Source organism: Chiloscyllium plagiosum, chromosome 25 (genome assembly GCF_004010195.1).
Source record: "Chiloscyllium plagiosum isolate BGI_BamShark_2017 chromosome 25, ASM401019v2, whole genome shotgun sequence".
NCBI lineage: Eukaryota > Metazoa > Chordata > Chondrichthyes > Orectolobiformes > Hemiscylliidae > Chiloscyllium > Chiloscyllium plagiosum.
The window spans coordinates 3001290-3019273 of NC_057734.1; the positions used below are offsets into that span (position 1 = coordinate 3001290).

The following is a 17984-nucleotide window of genomic DNA, read 5'->3' on the forward strand; positions in this document are numbered from 1 at the left end:
CTCAGTACTCACATTGATAACAATGTCCTGTTCCTGATTGAATACTGACGAAAAGTATTCATTCGGTGTCTCCCCAATCTCTTCAGCCTCCACACGCAACTTCCCACTACTATCCTTGACTGGACCTATTCCTACCCTAGTCATTCTTTTATTCCTGACATACCTATAGAAAGCCTTAGGGTTTTGCCTAATCCTATCTACTAAGGACCTTTCGTGTCCCCTCCTTGCTGCTTTTAGCTCTCTCTTCAGGTCCTTCCTGGCTACCTTATAACTCTCAATCGCCCCAATTGAACCTTCACGTCTCATCTTTACATAGGCCGCCCTCTTCCCTTTAACAAGGGATTCCAATTCCTTATTAAACCACGGCTCCCTCACACGACCCTTTCCTCCCTGCCTGACGGGTACATACTTATCAAGGACACTCAATAGTTGCTCCTTGAAGAAGCTTCACATATCAATTACGCCCTTGCCTTGAAGCCTACTTTTCCAAGCCACGCATCCTAATTTCCCTGCCCCCAGCTATAACTCTTGCCCTGCAGTGCACACTTATCCCTCTCCATCACTCGAGTAAAAGTCACCGAATTGTGGTCACTGTCCCCAAAGTGCTCACCTACCTCTAATTCTAACACCTGGCCTGGTTCATTACCCAGAACCAAATCCAGTATGGCCTCACTTCTTGTTGGCCTATCTACATATTGTGTCAGGAAACCCTCCTGCACACATTGGACAAACACTGACCCATCTAACGAACTTGAGCTATAGCTTTCCCAATCAATATCAGGAAAGTTAAAGTCCCCCATAACAACCACCCTATTACTTTCACTCTTCTCTTGAATCATCCTCGCAATCCTTTCTTCTACGTTTATAGGACTATTAGGAGGCCTGTATCGTGTGAGAACTCTGTGGTCTGGCCTCAGGAGTCACTTGAACTGTGAGAACTCTGTGGTCTGGCCTCAGGAGTCACTTGAACTCACAATGTGGTGACTCTGTGGCCAGAGGGTCACCTCCGAGCAGCTCTCCCAGTGAAAGCTCAGAGGTGGCAGGAGCTACAGAACGGCGAAGGGAAGGCGATGGCCTAACGGTATTATTGCTGGCTGTTAGTCCAGCGACTGAGGAACTGTTCGAGGGAGCTGGGTTTGAATCCCACTATGGGATATTCATGGCGGAATTTGAATTCAATAAATATCTGGAAGTCTAATGATGACCGTGAATCCGTTGTCAAATGTTGGGAAAATCCCATTTGGGTCACTAGTATCCTTTAGGGAAGGAAACTGCCATCCTTACCTGGTCAGGCCTACTTGTGACTCCAGACCCACAGCAATGGGGTTGACTCTTAACTGCCCCCTGGGCAATTAGGGATGGGCAATAAATGCTGGCCCAGCCAGTGATGCCCACATCCTGTGAGCGAATACTATAAAAAAGGAAAGGGAGCTATAAAGGTATATGAGAGCGAGAGAGAAGATTTAGTCCAGTGAGCCAAGGAAACGTGCGCTGTGAATAACTGTAGTGTTTGTGATATTCTTTCTGAGATTGAGGTCAATGTATTTTGCACTGATTTTATAGAAATACATCACAATGGGACAGTGCAGGAATTGGTGGCTGTAGTGACAACTGATTGCCTGTAGCACACAAGATGGTTATTTGCTCAGCAACTATAGCGTGGTATTTTCAAACCAAAAATGAAAAGTTGAAGTAGCAAAATTGGGAGAGAGCAGAATATGAAATACCTGAAGATGAATTGATGCTGTCAATTTACTGTCTGCAAATTTACTGAAATGTTTCATTTTAAAGGGGCACTCTTTTCCTGGTCAATTAATTTGATGTGTTTTCTCAGCCTGTTCATTGACTGCTACTTCATTTTCCTTCGCTTTAGTTATTGCTGGAATAGTCTGCCTGACAGCACTGGGAACACCGGATGTGAGTGATTGGCCATCCCCTCCATCACCCAATGGCCAAGAGGGATTTGCTCATATTCCCCCTCAATTATGTCACAACACGCCATCTCTCAATGAAATGGATAGCAGAGGGATACTGAAAGATGCCGTGATTAGAATAGCTAGGTGATTGTTATTGATCAGTATAGATGCGATGGGCTGAAGGGCCTTTTTCTGGGCTGTAGATCTGCGTGACTCTGTGACACCAGGCACAGGCTTTGAAAAGGGAAGGCAATGGCCTTGTAGTATTAGTGCCAGACTACCAATTCAGGGACGCAGGTAATGTTCTGGTTCAAATCCTGCCACGACAGATAGGGGAATTACAACTCAATTAAAAATCTGAAATTAAAACATGATTCGGAGATGCCGGTGTTGGGCTGGGATGGACAAAGTTAAAAATCACACAACACCAGGTTATAGTCCAACAGGTTTAATTGGAAGCACACTAGCTTTCGGAGTGACACAATCACCTGATGAAGGAGCGTCGCTCCGAAAGCTAGTGTGCTTCCAATTAAACCTGTTGGACTATAACCTGGTGTTGTGTGATTTTTGAAATTAAGACACTGATTGTCATCAGGGTCACTAATGTCCTGAAGGAAAGGAAACGGCCATCCTTACCTCGTCTGGCCAACATGTGACTCCAGACCCACAGCAATGGGGTTGACTCTTACTTAGGGATGGCAAAAAATGCTGGCCTAAACAGTGACACCCTCATCCAACAAACAAGTTGAGGGATGGGGGGGGGGTTCTGGTTTTGAGCGTCTGAAGGTACTGCATAAGAATTTCCTGAATATTGCTATGAGAGAAAATTAATGAGAATGTTTTAAAAAGTTTGTGTTGTTCTTCTCGGGCAACTTCTGTTCATTCCGTTATTGAAATCCCTGTTGAACAACTTGTTCGTGCACAACACTCCCTGTTTAAATGTGCCGACAGTAACTCACACTGCAGGTATTTTGGTTCCAGCAGTCACACACTGTGCAATTGATTCAACAAGGAACAATCATTGCACCACATGGACTAGCTGAGGAAGCATTGAACTGGATCCGAGAACATACCTGAGCGGGAGATGGAAGTTTGGAGGGATGAGGGAAGGCTATTGGAAAAACGGATGAGGACAGGAAAGAAGTGGATGATTAAGGATAGAGGGTGAAGGAAGGTGGGAAGAAGGAGTGAAGCAGAAGGGAAAGGATGGGGAATGTGATGTAGGGTGAGTGATCATATACATTTTAATATTATGTATTTTTGAGTTTAGGATTTTGAATATTGAATTATTGCATGTGGGATTTCTCTGTGCCTAAAAGGGTTTAATGATTAACTTCTAAGTATTTCTGTAGCCATAGTGATTTCTTTTAGAACAGTTTGAGAGAGATAGCCTCTAGAAACTAACAGGTTTTTGGGTCCATTAGAAGAACTTAAGAGTGAACAAAGTGCACAATATTGTTCATTAGGGCTTCCTAATCGAAGAATCTGAGCTTTCTTTTAAGGGTAGAGGGAAACACCCACAGCTAGAAACGAACAATGTCTGTTTTTATTTTAGTTTGGGGAGTTGCGCAGGGTTCTTAGCTGGAGGTGGAAGTGTCAAGAATTTGCTTATGAGAAAGGGAAAAGAAAATTACGATTTGTCAAAACAAAATCTCTGACTAAGGAGTTTAGTAATAGTTCCAGGCCAGGAGTGTTTTGGTAAAACCTGGAAGAGATTACTTAAAGCTGAGAAGATTTAAGCTCAGGAGTGTGAAGGCTACAGGAAGAGGTGTTCAGATTCTCCAGATCAGGAGTTAAAGTCACAGATAAAGTACACCTATTGAGGTCATCAAGAAGGAGATTCTCTGATGTCAGTACTGTAAAGGGATTACATTTTGACCATGTGTTAGAAATCTTTAAATGCAAGTTTTGCATCAATAGTTCAGTCTATTCTGTTCTATTCTATTCCATTCTGTTCCGTTCTATTCTATCTGCATTTATTTTGTGACAGAAATTGTTTTATTGTTAAAACCAAATCTGCCATATTGTGTGTTTATGCTTTAGTGGGAGATCATCATATTGAAACCAAAAATCAAAGTAACATATGATCTATTAAACCAGCTCTGACTTGGCCAGTAATACCATGAGTTGGGATTATAACAGGAGGCAGAGACCTGGTAGGAAGAAGATGGAGAAAGGAGGAGAGAGGTGGGGAAGGAGAGAGGTGGGGAAGTAGAGGGTGCAGAGGGAAGAGGGAAAGGAGGGAAGAGGCAGAAGAGGAAAATACAGTAAAATTGCAATAAGTCGATGTTGGAGAAAAATAAATGGTAACATAGCAATGCAGCAAAAATGACCTTATTTTTCAATTTGTTTACAATGATGTGACCTTGTACAGTAAAAGGCATTGAAAGACATTAGAGGTTAGCTCTGACAGTAACCCTTTTCTGCTGAGCATGCTGTCTTTAGATGACTCCACCATGTCGTTGAGTAGTTAGACATGTTTTCCATGTTTTTGTCCTTTAGTTTGAAATCGTGAGCATCTCCATGGCCTTTGTTCAGGATGGGTGAGCAGGCAGGTATTCATTAGACTCTTCAGGGTTATCACTGTGAACACCTTCCTTTTCGGTCCATTGATACATTTTGTCCACTTTCCTGATCCGTGCCTCAAACGTGCTGCCATCCAGGTGGGTTTGTTAGCCTTATAATTAGTGGGAAGTCTCTCTACATACACATAAAAATGCCACTCCTTCGACTCTCCTATCACAAAGGGGAGACATTTTTTGGTACCATCTGTGTTGGCATGAAGCACATCAGTGACAAATTCCTTGCTTCACTTCCCACCATTATGTGTTTCATCTTCAAACACTGAAGAGCAATCTGGTAAAAGGGGAGCTGGTTGTGAAGTGGAAATGTCACTAGACTGGAATCGTGTACCCTGAGTTAATGCTGAGGGCACATGGGTTTGAATCCTACTTTGGCGAATGGTGAAATTTAAATTCACAATTTACATCAGACAAAGATGTAGTCTATTAGCCCATCCCTTATTCTGCTACTCCACCATTCAATGAGATCACTGTTGACCTGATAATCCTCAACTCTGCTTTCAGTAAAAGTCTAACTGGCATTGGTCATTAAAATCCATCTGGTCCACTAATGCCCCTTTAGAGAAGGAAATCTGCTGCCCTTTACATGGTCTGGTTTGCATGTGACTCCAGACCCACAGGCATGTAATTAGTGATGGGCAGTAAATTCTGGTTTAGACAGTGACACCCACATCCTCTGAACAAATAATAAAAGAGAAAATAAATCAGTTTGGTTTCATCCAAGTTGACATTCTTCTTTGGTATGTGTTTGTTTGGGAAGTCAATGCAGATTTAAGATGCTAAGACCTTGAAGGTAAAGGTAGGCCATTCAGCCCTTTCAATCTGCCTACCATTCAGCGAGATCATGGCTGATCTGGTAATTCCTGACTCCATTTTCCTTCCCTCTACCCATAACCCTTCCTTCCATTCCTGATTAAAGATCTCAGCCTCGAATACACTAATGACCCAGCCTCGACAGCCCTCTGTGATAAAGAATTCCACAGACTCACTCCCCTCGGACAGAAGAAATTCCTTCTCATCTCTGTCTTAAATGTGTGATGCATTATTCTGAGAAGATGTCCTCTGGTCCTAGACTCCCCCATAAGGGGAATCAACCATTCCACATCGACTCTGTCAAGTCCTGAGGAATCTTGAACATATCAGTCTCAGTCTTCATGCCTCTTAGTCTTCATTAATCCCTGAGACATCACTAAGGCGGCCTTGCTCTATTCTGATTGGTTGGTGCAGTCACGTGACAAGCATGCATGGGGTCAGCTGATCTGGAGTTAGCAATCCAGAGCTTCACTTTATCGCAGGCGTTTCCTTCCACTGGGTTTCTTTTCCTGCCAACAGCAATGGCCGACAACTCAATTTTCAGGATTATCCAAGTTTGACTGGCCACAATTCCATTGGAAAGCCTCCAAAGAGGGAAAGAGGAGGGAGTGAAAGGAAAATGCATTTTGTGGAAGCCAGGTTTGGGAAGGCAGGGGGTTGGTAGAGTGGGGCAATAAGGAGAAAAGGCAAGGTGGAATATGGGATAGATGGAAGGAGGGAGGTGTTGGAGGACGGATGGAGCAAGGGTGAGTAAGTTTATATCTAGTCAGTAAAGCAAACTGCATAGTAGCCAATCACTTCAACATGGAGTTAGTAAATAATACTTCCCCATCCTTCATCATATCACTCACTGCACTTGCTGCTTCAGAGGCATCTGTCCTTTTGCAGCTTTACTCTCATATTTTGAACATTTCCTCAGTTCAGGGCAATTGACTGCCTCCTGTATTTATCCCTGGAAGTGTCTAAGGACATTACTAAGCTGACTTCACCCTGTCCTTGACATCCAGCATTCATTAAGAGTGCTGACATTTTACTGAAGTGAAAGTAATTACTGGGAATCGCTTCTCTCAAAGATGACTGCGTTAGTCTGAGAGTGTTCAAAAATGACAAATCCAAGATGACTGATGTCTTTTACAATACTAACGACTGCATTTATTTAACCACTTTATCATTTTGTATATCTTAAAGTGTTTCAGACGGCGAATTACTCTGAGGTCTACTGACCATTATCTAATTAAAATGTTGAAGATGACACAGGGATTTGATATTGTTGGGGGAGGTCCAGAATAAGAGGGGAGAAAAACTTCAAACTTGAATGAGGATGTTGCTTGGGATGGAGCATTTCAGCGATAGAGAGAGGCTGGATAAGCTCAGGTTGCTTCCTATGGAGCAGAGAAGTTTGAGACTGGATGTGATGGAGATCTATAAGTTTATGAGGGACAAGTGCAGGGTGAATAGGAAGTTAGCTATTCCCCGGCCCCCTGGCTTGATAACAAGGGAACACATGTTTAACGTGAAAGGCAGGAGGTTTAGAGGGGATTTGAGGAAAACTAAATTCATCCAGAAGGTGCGGGGGAACTGGAATACTCTGCCTGGGAGGGTAGTTGAGGAGGGAAAGCCTCACAACCGTTAAAAATTACTTGGATGAACACTTGATGGAAATGGGTCTAGTGCAGGAAAGTGGGACTGATGTAGATTTAGGATAGTTTTGGTTTGAATTGAATTAGCTTTATTGCCACATGTACTCAAATAAGTGTAGTGAACAATTTACAAGTCACCTCTTACAATGCCATCTTAGGTACAAAGGTATCTAGGTACAGACTGAATGGGCTGAAAGGCCTCTTCTATTCCACACTGTATGATTGTGTGATTCGACTCCTGGGTGATATCAGCAAGTCCTTCCTCACGCAGAGAGAAATGAATATCTGGAACTCTCTCATCCCAAAAAAAACCTGTGTGGGTTTCAACGGTAAACAAGAATATTAAAAATTAATGAACAAAAGCAGGAAGATAATATTAAACTACAATCTAATTGGTGTAATAGTTTCAAGGAATCTCCTTTTATTTTGTTGATTGGGTATGGGTCTCACTCATCAGTATTAATTGCCCAGAGGACAGTTAGGAATCAACCATATTACTGTGCGACTGGAGTCACATGTAGGTGGAGAAGGACAGCAGATTTTCTTCAGTAAAGATAAAGCCATCATAGCCCTACTGTCTCATTAATGACAGAGAGAAAGAGATGACTGGTGGTGGTTTGACCTGAGGGTCACCGTGCCTCAGGCAGGGGGAGAGATTGAGAAGGAGAGTCCCTCACTGTTAGCATCACAAACCAGCCATGTGAGCTCATTCAGCTTTACCAAGCAACCATACTGAAGCATGCTACAATAATTGACAAGTTACTGTTAGGTCGGCTTTTTATTCCAGGATTTTTTTTAATTCAAATTTCACCATCTGCCATGGTGGGGTTTGAACCCATTTCCCCAGAATGTTGGTCTGGATTGCTGGCCCAGTGACATGACCATTCTGCTACTGCCTCCTGTTGTTATATCAGAAAATAGCAAAAGCTACAAGTTTGACTCCACAAACCGGACTGGTGATAAATAACCAAAGAGGTGACCTTTGATTGAAACAGCAGCTGCAGGGATATCACCAGACTCATCAGCCTTTACACATTAACCTCACAGCCAAAGAATGGATCTCTCAGCAGTGCAGCGTACTCTCAGTACCGCACAGGAGTATCAGCGCAGACTCTCATGTGGGGCTTGAACCCTGCACACCTACTCAACACTGAGACAAAGAAAGAACGTGCATTTCCATAGCAACTCTCACCGCCTTGGGTTTCCTGTCGCAGAGGTGCTTTTTGAGGTGATGTCACTGTTGTAATGTTGGAAATGCAGCAGTCAATTTTCACACAGCAAGATCCCACTGTGTTAATGGCCAAATCATCTGTTTTAGTTTTAGTTTGGGTTGATGGGAAAATTTGATGATGAGATTGGAGTGAACACCACCTCTGTTTGTCTAAATGGTACCCACAGGGTCTTGACATTGACCCTAGAGAGAACGTGATGCCTCAGTATAATGTCTCAGCTAACAGTCAGCACATCTGACAGTGCAGCACTCTGTCAGTGTTGCCCTGGAAGTGTCAGTCTAGGTTCAGTGTCGAAATCCCTGGAATGGGGCAACTTCTGGCTCATACACAAAGCCATTACCCTCAGGATCGCCAAACTGTGATCACAGTGCGTATTAATAATTTGCATCTTTATCTGATAGTTTATGTTCCAAGCTGACAGCAGTATTGAGGATAGCCAATGGGTGATTGTTTTTGTTTTATTTCCCCAGCTGGTACGTTACACCATTGAGGGGCTTCTGCAACTTGGGCCCCTGGGGTCAACAAATTTCCTACCCGACACCAAATGTTTAATGGATGACAGAAGAATCAAGTTCCCAACTCTCAGGAAATGCGACGAGGTACCCAGAATAAACCAGAAACTCTGGGATTTCACGCAGGTAATGTCCTGTTTGCTTCATCTGAAGGAGAGGGAAGGATGGAATAAATGGCAACTATTCATGAACATGAGCTGTTCACCAAAGAGTCCTTGGTTGTTAAGGGTTTGCTTATCCAGATACTTACCCAGATGGATTGAGAATCAATAGAGGACTTAGATTTGACCAACTAGTGTTTGGAATCAAGCTTGATATTAAGGCTTTTGTAGCAATATTGTGCAGATTTAATTGGTGATAGTGTCCTTACCTCTGAGCCAGGAGAGCCAGGCTCAAGACCCACCTGCTCCAGAGCTGTGTAATGACATCTCTGAACAGATTGATCACAGATGTTTTAATTTTGGCTGAGTGCTTTCGAATGTCCTGAAGTTGCGAAAGGCGCTATATAAATCCAAATCTTTCTGTATCTGTAAATGCCAACAGACCCCTCAAGGAATAATTTGGTCTTTATTTCTCACACTGGAAACAGTAAGTACATGTGTCTGTCTGTCTGTGTATATGCTATCTTTGATGGGATCCACATTTACCTCACAGAGAAGAATATAAACGTCCTCTCCCTCTGCTGTTTGTGTTTTTTCTCCAGCAAAGGACCAGCTGTCATTGTACAAAATCCTCATCATCTATTACACTCCAATAACACTCGAGAAGCTCGACACCATCCAGGACAAAGCAGCCCCCGCTTGATTAGCCCCACATCCACCAACACCCCCTCCCTCCACCACCAATGCTCAGGAACAGCAGTGTGCACTGTCTATAAGATGCACTGCAGAAACTCACCAAAGATCCTCAGACAGCACTTTCCAAACCCACGCCCACTTCTATCTGGAAGGACAAGGGCAGCAGATACATGGGAACACCACCCCCTGCACAATCCCCTCCGAGCCACTCACCATCCTGACTTGGAAATATGTCACTGTTCCTTCAGTGTCACTGGGTCAGAATCCTGGAATTCCCTCCCTAAGGGATTGTGGGTCTACCCACAACACATGGACTGTAGCGGTTCAAAAAGGCAGCTCACCCCCACCTTCTCAAGGGGCAACTAGAGATGGGTAATAAATGCTGAACCAGCCAGCGATGCCAATGTCCCATCCTCACAACCAAGTCATAGCCTGACTGCAACAGCTCAGTGACATCCGTCACCCCCCCTTGCCCAACCACCCCCACCAACCCCGGCGCTGCCTCTGGAAGGCATCTTTGCCACTTTTCAGCTCCAATCAAATGGCCAGTTTTTTAAGAGATCCTTTTTACTCTTCCAAACACCTCTTTCTTTCATTGTCTGTGGAATTTGCAGCATTATGTTTTAGGATCCACAATTTAAATGCACTCAATTTGAGCTGCAAACCTTTACTTGTTGTCCAGGATTTGTAAATTTACAGGAAAGCGACAGAGAAAATGCAGCATCTGATGGGTGGTTTCCTTGTAACAACCTTGAGTCTCCCTGTTGTTGACGCATCCATCATCTTCAGAAAATCACCTCTGGCCATCTTTATCCTTCCTCTACCTCCTGCAGCACATCCGACACCTTCTGTTATCATTTGTCACACCATCCTCAATCTTGCTTCCTCTAATATATGCCTTCGTAATAACCTTTATCTCTGATGTTCACATTCCATCCAAATTCTAAGATTCTAGACGAAATTGTGCCTTAAAAGGGCGGCACGGTGGCACAGTGGTTAGCACTGCTGCCTCACAGCGCCAGAGACCCGGGTTCAATTCCCGCCTCAGGCGACTGACTGTGTGGAGTTTGCACATTCTCCCCGTGTCTGCGTGGGTTTCCTCCGGGTGCTCCGGTTTCCTCCCACAGTCCAAAAAATGTGCAGGTCAGGTGAATTGGCCAGGCTAAATTGCCCCTCGTATTAGGTGAAGGGATGAATGTAGGGGAATAGGTCTGGGTGGGTTGCTCTTCGGAGGGTCGGTGTGGGCTTGTTGGGCCGAAGGGCCTGTTTCCATACTGTATGTAATCTAAGATTATAACTTTTTATACCTTAGCTCTTTAACCTTCCTGATATTTTGTGAGGGGCGTTTCTGCTTATGTGGACTGTGTTGTATCACTTTAGTCTCCGTATCTGAGGAAAGATGTTGTGGTGATGGAGGAAGTGCACTGAAGGTTTACCACACTGGGATGGTAGGGCTGATAGAGGACGAGGGATTGAATCATTTAGGATTATGTTCATTGGAGTGCAGAAGCACGTGGGGGGAGATCTGATAAAAACCTGTAAAATGCCAACAGGACTACACAGGGCAAATGCAGGAAAGATGTTTCCAATGACCAGAGGTCACAGTCTAAGGACATGGGGTAGGACATGTTTAGGACTGAGATGAGGAGAAATGTCTTCACCCAGAAAGTGGTGAGCCTGTGGAATTCTCTGTCACAGGAAGCAGTCAAGGCGAGACTGTGATGTGGAGGTGCCAGGATGGACAATGTCAGAAACACAGGATACCAGTGCACTGCCCTTTTGTCGGGTGAAGGGTTAAGGGGCAGTGCTCCGAAAGCTTGTGATTTCAAATAAACCTGTTGAACTCTTACCTGGTGTCAAAGGCCAAAACAGTGCATCATTTCAAGGAGTTGTACACAGCATTTGGAATTAATGGGGTCAAAGGATATATGGGAAACAGCTGGAACAGAGCATTGAGTTGGTTGATGAGCCGTGATCATAATAAATGGTGGGGCAGATTCAAAGGGCTGAATGGCCTACAGTTGTCTCCATTTTCTGTGTTTCTGTGCCTGTGTACCATATGTTTGTGATTTCGTTGTCTCCAAAATGGAAATAAAATTGGAAAATTATGCCAGGGACAGTTCATAAAGAGTGAGATTTGGTAATGCATGTTGACCTTCTTTTGCAGAATGGGCCAATTATTAACAGAGACACGGGACGTTGTTTGGAAGTGGAAATGACCAAGGACGCTAACTTTGGCCTGCGATTATCCTTGCAGAAGTGTTCCGGGCAAAAGTGGATAATCAGAAACTGGATCAAACATGCCAAGCACTGAGTGCTGATGGGATCTATTTGCTGCATCCCAGTGTATCTTTGTATGTCTACTTCCACATGACATTGTGATGTGTAGCAAAGCACCCATGAGACATTGTGGGGGACACAACATGGAATCATCCAGTCATCCTCAATGAAGGGACACTTGATCAACACACTCATTTGAAATTATTGACTACTGCACGGCATTAAATGAACAATAATGATGTGCCTTTTTTCACTTATAAACTTCTTGACTGGAACCAGCCCCTTAAGCATGTTTCGGTTTATTATATTGGAACAGAAAACTGTAAATAATAATATTAAAAAAGACTTAAATGTTACAAGACTAAATGCAACCATTTTAAAGGGGAGGCAGGAGTGGAGAGACCAAGGGGATTAACAAACACAAGTCTTGGGAAGATGAGCAGGTTGTTAAAAACACTCACACACCAGATCCTGAGTTTTATAAATTGGTGCACAATGGGCTTTTCTTACCCAGTAAACAGGTGGGAGCTCTGGGCTAGGGGACAGGGGGATAGCAGACTCAGCACTGAGTTAACTTCACAATCTGATTCCCCAGGAGACTGTTAGTCTAGTTAATCTGTTAGTCTAGTTAATCTGTTAGTCTAGTTAAGGCTCCACGTTGGGGCTGTGCTGCCCCTGTCTCAGTCCATGATGGCAGTGTCCTGCTAGACAGCCACGGGAATATTGGAGCCATGCTCCCCATTGGCAGGGACTGCAAGGTTATCACACAATGTATCCCCATCCGTAAGTAGATCTGCAGAGGGGTTATCTCTCTCCAACCTGAGGTCTCCACTACCCTCAGGCCCCTTCACTGCACTTTGACACATACACACACTCTCGCACACTCACAGTTACACACATTCTCACACACACGCACTCTCAGACACACACAGTCACATACACTCACACTCTCTCACATACTCTCTCACACACACACATAGATCCTCACACACATACTCACACTCTCTCGCTGACACACACACTCACAGTCACACACTCACACTCTCTCACACACACTCACATTCTCTCACACTCTCACAGTCACACACACTGGCTGTAACATCATTACATCACTAACACATTAAGCGCTGTTTCTAAAGTGCGATTTTTCTATAATGCGGGGTCACGCAAGAACACAACCATCACGTTACAGAAGAACTACCTGTACAGGTGATCACTCAAACAACGTTAAACAGAAGATGGGAGCATTATTTAGAGAAAGCAGGACCTGAAACACAATAACATGTCGCGGGGAGCCCCTCTCCTCCCCGTGCTAACACACGCAAGAACACAACCATCACGTTACAGAAGAACTACCTGTACAGGTGATCATTCAAACAATGTTAAACAGAAGATGGGGGCATTATTTAGAGAAAGCAGGACCTGAAACACAATAACATGTCGCGGGGAGCCCCTCTCCTCCCCGTGCTAACACTGGGACTTTGTGTTCAATTCCCTGGGGTGGGATTCGAACCCACAGCCTTTGGACCCAGAGGTCAGCTTTTTCTAACACCACTGGCAAAAGATACAGCAGATGGTGTGACCATAGAGAACAGTCTCCATGACATTGCTCACATGTCAATCCAATCTGATCCTGCACCCTCCTAACACTTTACTGTTAATCCTTTTTAAGTTTCCACCAACCTTCCATTAGAAATCGGCTCCCCCCTGTGGATTTTCCATTACATTTTCCACCGAAATCTGAGCCATCAACAGAATGGAGCTGATTTTTCCTGTAATTTTCAGAGTTGTTCAGTTGATTGATTTATCTGGCATCAAAGGATAGCATGGCCCACTCCCTGCTGGCTTGAAGCCTTTGGGAACAACTTAATTACTCAAAATAAAAGTGAACAACTTGGGCAGAGCAAAGACATTACCACTACATAGAAAATATCAAACAAATTGCAGCATTTGGGATGGAGAGAGGGACAAGGTGAAGGAAGGAAGGGTAAAGAGAGGAGTAGAGAGACGAGGAGATGGGTAAGGAGAAGTCTGCGTTCTGTAAGCCTCCAACACTTACTTTTGGATTTTCTACCAGAGTCTTGATAAGCTGCTCCAACCTCTAATTCAGCACTGCTGTACGTCAGTGCCATTTCCCTCGGTCACATATACCCTCTCTCTTTCAGCTTACATCCCTTTCCTCCATTCTCATTCTTGGGTGCAATCTCTCGGGTGGAACAGCTGACAAACAGCCACGTCACTCATGACAGGAACAAGGTCAAAACACATCCGTCAATTTATTTTTTCTCAAATTGTTCAAGTGATTCTTTATCTTCAACCTGCAATCCCGAGCCTCTGTTACAGCTCTCAGCCAGAGGGTGGTGACTCTGTGAAAGGTGTTGCTGCAGAGGGCTGGGGAGGCCATGTCATTGAGTGTCTTTAAGACACACATAGATCTGTTTTTGATTGCTAGGGGGATCAAGGGTTACAGGGAGAAGGGTGGAGGATGGGTTAAGAAACATACCTGCCATGATGGCATTGCAGTGTAGATTTGATGGCCCAATTGGCTCCTATATCATGAGGGCTTATGGTTTTGTTCTGAGTGCTCACTCACACTCTTTATTTCCTACAAGTGAACTGATCAGGGCAACGATGCATAACGGCTTATGTTTCATTAGGAAGCTATTTCTCTGTTGGATGAGCACAGCGCAAGGTTCAGGTCCATCAAAGGGACACATAAGTATTGAATTGGCAGCTTATCAAGATGGTTACAACAGAGTGAAGACGGTTACATTTTCTTGCACTGAGAACTTGATGATAAGGCTGACCACGTGCAGTTTCATATCAACAAGAAACTTATTTTTAATGGAAAATTCTGGAAGCGCTTTCATTTTTGCTTCTTCATGAGATGCATTAATTGCTCATCCTTAACTGAGATAGCAGCTCAGTATCAATCACATCGCTGTGGGTCTGGAGTCACATGTAGGCCAGACCAGGGAAAGGCGAGAGATTTCCTTCCAGAATGGACAGTGGTAAACCTGATGGGGTTTTTATTACAATTGACTGTGGTCACTATGAGGCACAGTTGTTTTTTAATTAAGTTCAAATTTTCATCATCTGCCATGGCAAAATTCAAACCCATGTCCTTCGAACATTAGCTTGGCATTGTGGATTATTAGTTATTCAGGGACATTGCCACTACGCCACTGCCTCCCCCATGATCTAGAATGTTCTGCTTGAAAAGGTGGTAGAAGTAATTTCAAAAGCGTAGCATTTATTTACAGTGTTTAATACCATTCTTCCAATGGTCTGCCCTAGTTAGTATGTTCTATATGAGCCTGCTCCCACCATATCCTCCTATCCCTGTCTCCCTCATGTTTATGTGAATTCTCCTCAAATCTCTCTCTGCCCTTTGTATCAATCATTCCCTGAGGCAGCAAAATTTACTTTCTAACTTGATTCAGGATAAGCTGGGTTCACTCAGTTCCCAAGAGGATTTATTAGTGATTATGTTATAGCAATGCTCCCTAATTCTGGTCTCCTCACTCAAGTGGAAACAGTCCAGGTGCAGGGAAAATGTTTGTGTTGCAGGGATCGGAGTGAGGTAGAAGGATGGTCAGAGCTGTACAAACCAACAGGATTCACCAGAATGGTCTGAAATGATGGATAACACACATAGCCAGTGAATCTTACAGTGCGGAAGAAAGCCAGTCTGCCCATCATGGCTCTGCTAGCTCTTTGAAAGAGCTATCCAATTAAACCCACCTGCCTGCCCTTTTCCCATAACTCTGTACTCTCTTTCCACTTTAAATATGTTTCCAATTCCTGTTTAATGGTTCCTATTGAATGTCCTTCCACTGCCCTTTCTGACAGCTCGTTCAAAGTTGTAACTCCCAGAATGTAAAATTAATCCTTGATTCTTTTATTTGTTATTACATCCGTCTGCATCAGTTAGAGATGCTTCTTGTCAGTGGGACTTTCTCTTAATTTGCTCTGCAAAATCTCCTCATGATTTCTGTTAAGATCGCCTTGACCCTGTAAGGAGAATAATTCCAGGTTCTCCAGTCTCTCCACATGTGAGGAGGAAGGAACCAGGAAGAGAGTTCTGGGGTACTCTGGAGATTATTGCAAGGTGTGGATTGGGCAGTCCGTGGAGACAATGTGATGTGTGTTGGACACATGAGTCCCTATGTGTATGACAGGTGTCATTCACAGAGCTATAAGATGTCTACTCCATGCTTCAGTTTTGGTTTCTAGATCTTCCTGCAGCTTTGCTTATATTTCTCCCTGAGTCTGCACCCAGGCTGAATTAATCAAGCACGTTGAACAGCCATACAAAGCAGTCATGTAATGAGAAACAGAACAATTAAACCATTGAGCCACAATAGGACCAGGACACAACTACATGGGAGCCCCTTCCCCAGAGTGTAGGCAGTGGATGGAATGTCGAAGATTTTCAGCATGAAATGGCCTCAGGTGATTAATGGGTTTAAGCTGGGGTTTAGGAAGATTTTGTTTTCCTTTCCTCTTTTACGAGTTGTGGGTAATTTTCTTTATTCATCCACGGAATATGGGCGTCACTGACTGGGCCCAGCATTTATTGCCCATCCCTAGTTGCCCCTTGAGAAGGTGGGGTTGAGCTGCCTTCTTGACCCGCTGCAGTCCATGTGCTGTAGGTAGACCCACAATGCCCTGAGGGAGGGAATTCCAGGATTCTGACCCAGCAACATTTCAGGAACGACGATATATTTCCAAGTCAGGATGGGAAGTGGCTCGGAGGGGAACATGCTGGGGGTGGTATTCCCAAGTATCTGCTGTCCTTGTCCTTCTAGTTGGAAGTGGCTGTGGGTTTGGAAGGTGCTCTCTGAGGATCTTTGGTGAATTTCTGCAGTGCATCTTGTAGATGGCACATACTGCTGTTACTGAGTGTCAGGGGTGGAGGGAGGGGGTGTTTGTGGATGTGGTGCCAATGGGCTGCTTTGTCTTAGATGGTGTCGGGGTTCTTGAGTGTTGGAGGTGCACCCATCCAGGGCAAGTGGGGAGTATTCCATCACACTCCTTACTTGTGCCGTGTAGATGGTGGACAGGCTTTGGGGAGGCAGGAGGTGAGCTGCTGGCTGCAGGATTCCAAGCCTCCGACCTGCTCTGAAAGTCACTGTATTTATTTACTGGATCCAGTTGACTTTCTGATCAAGGATGTTGATAGTGGAGGATTCAGTGATGGTAGCACCATTGGATGTTAAGGGGTAATGGTTGGATTGTCTCATGTTGGAGATGGTCATATCCTGGCATTTGTGTGGCACAAATGTTACTTGCCACTTCCCAGCCCAAGCCTGGATATTGTCCAGATCTCATTGCATTTGGATACGGACTGCTTCAGTATCTGAGGAATCGTAAATTATGTTGAATATTGTGCAGTCATTAGCAAATAGCCCCACTTGACTTTATGATAGTCATTGATGAAGCAGCTGAAGATGGTTGGGCCTAGGACATTTCCCTGAGGAACTCCTGCAGAGATGTCCTGGAGCTGAGATGACTGACCTCCAACAACTACATCCACCTTCCTCTGTGCCAGGTATGACTCTAACCAGTAGACGGTTTGTCCCCTGATACCCATTGATTCCAGTTTTGCTCGGGCTCCTTGATGCCACACTCGGTTGAATGCAGCCTTGATGTTAATGGCTGTCCCTCTCACTTCCCCTCATAGCGAAGACCAGCATTTGTTGCACATCCTGAATTGCCTGCCCTTGCCCTGAGTGGCTTGCTTCTTAATCTCAGAAGGTTTTTTTAAGAGTCAGCCACATTGCTGTGGGTCTGGAGTCACACAGACTGAGGAAGTCTGTAGATTTCCTTCCTCACAGGGGGATGAGTGAATCAGACGGGTTGTTGCAAAAAATGGAATTAAAGAGAGCTGTCATCAGCATTCACTCTAACCTGTGCAGCTCACACATGTATCAAGAGGTTGACTGGGCTGGTGCTGTTTTCCCTGGAGCATCGGAGGCTGAGGGGTGACCTTATAGAGATTTATAAAATCATAAGGGGCATGGATAGGATAAATAGACAAAGTCTTTTCCCGGTGGTGGGGGAGTCCAGAACTAGAGGGCATAGGTTTAGGGTGAGAGGGGAAAGATATAAAAGAGACCTAAGGGGCAACTTTTTCACGCAGAGGGTGGTACGTGTATGGAATGTGCTGCCAGAGGAAGTGGTGGAGGTTGGTACAAGTACAACATTTA

At 44.4% G+C, this 17984-nt stretch overlaps 1 protein-coding gene across 1 annotated transcript in view; it reads left to right on the plus strand.

Annotated features, from left to right (window-relative positions):
• Positions 1-12051, plus strand: part of galnt9 (polypeptide N-acetylgalactosaminyltransferase 9) — a 268597-nt gene extending 256546 nt beyond the window's left edge. The window contains exons 10-11 of the mRNA XM_043715359.1: positions 8654-8821; positions 11660-12051. Of these exons, the coding sequence (XP_043571294.1) occupies positions 8654-8821; positions 11660-11806 (315 nt within the window). The 3' untranslated portion in view covers positions 11807-12051. The remainder of the gene's footprint in view (positions 1-8653; positions 8822-11659) is intronic.
• Positions 12052-17984: the final 5933 nt, after the last annotated feature.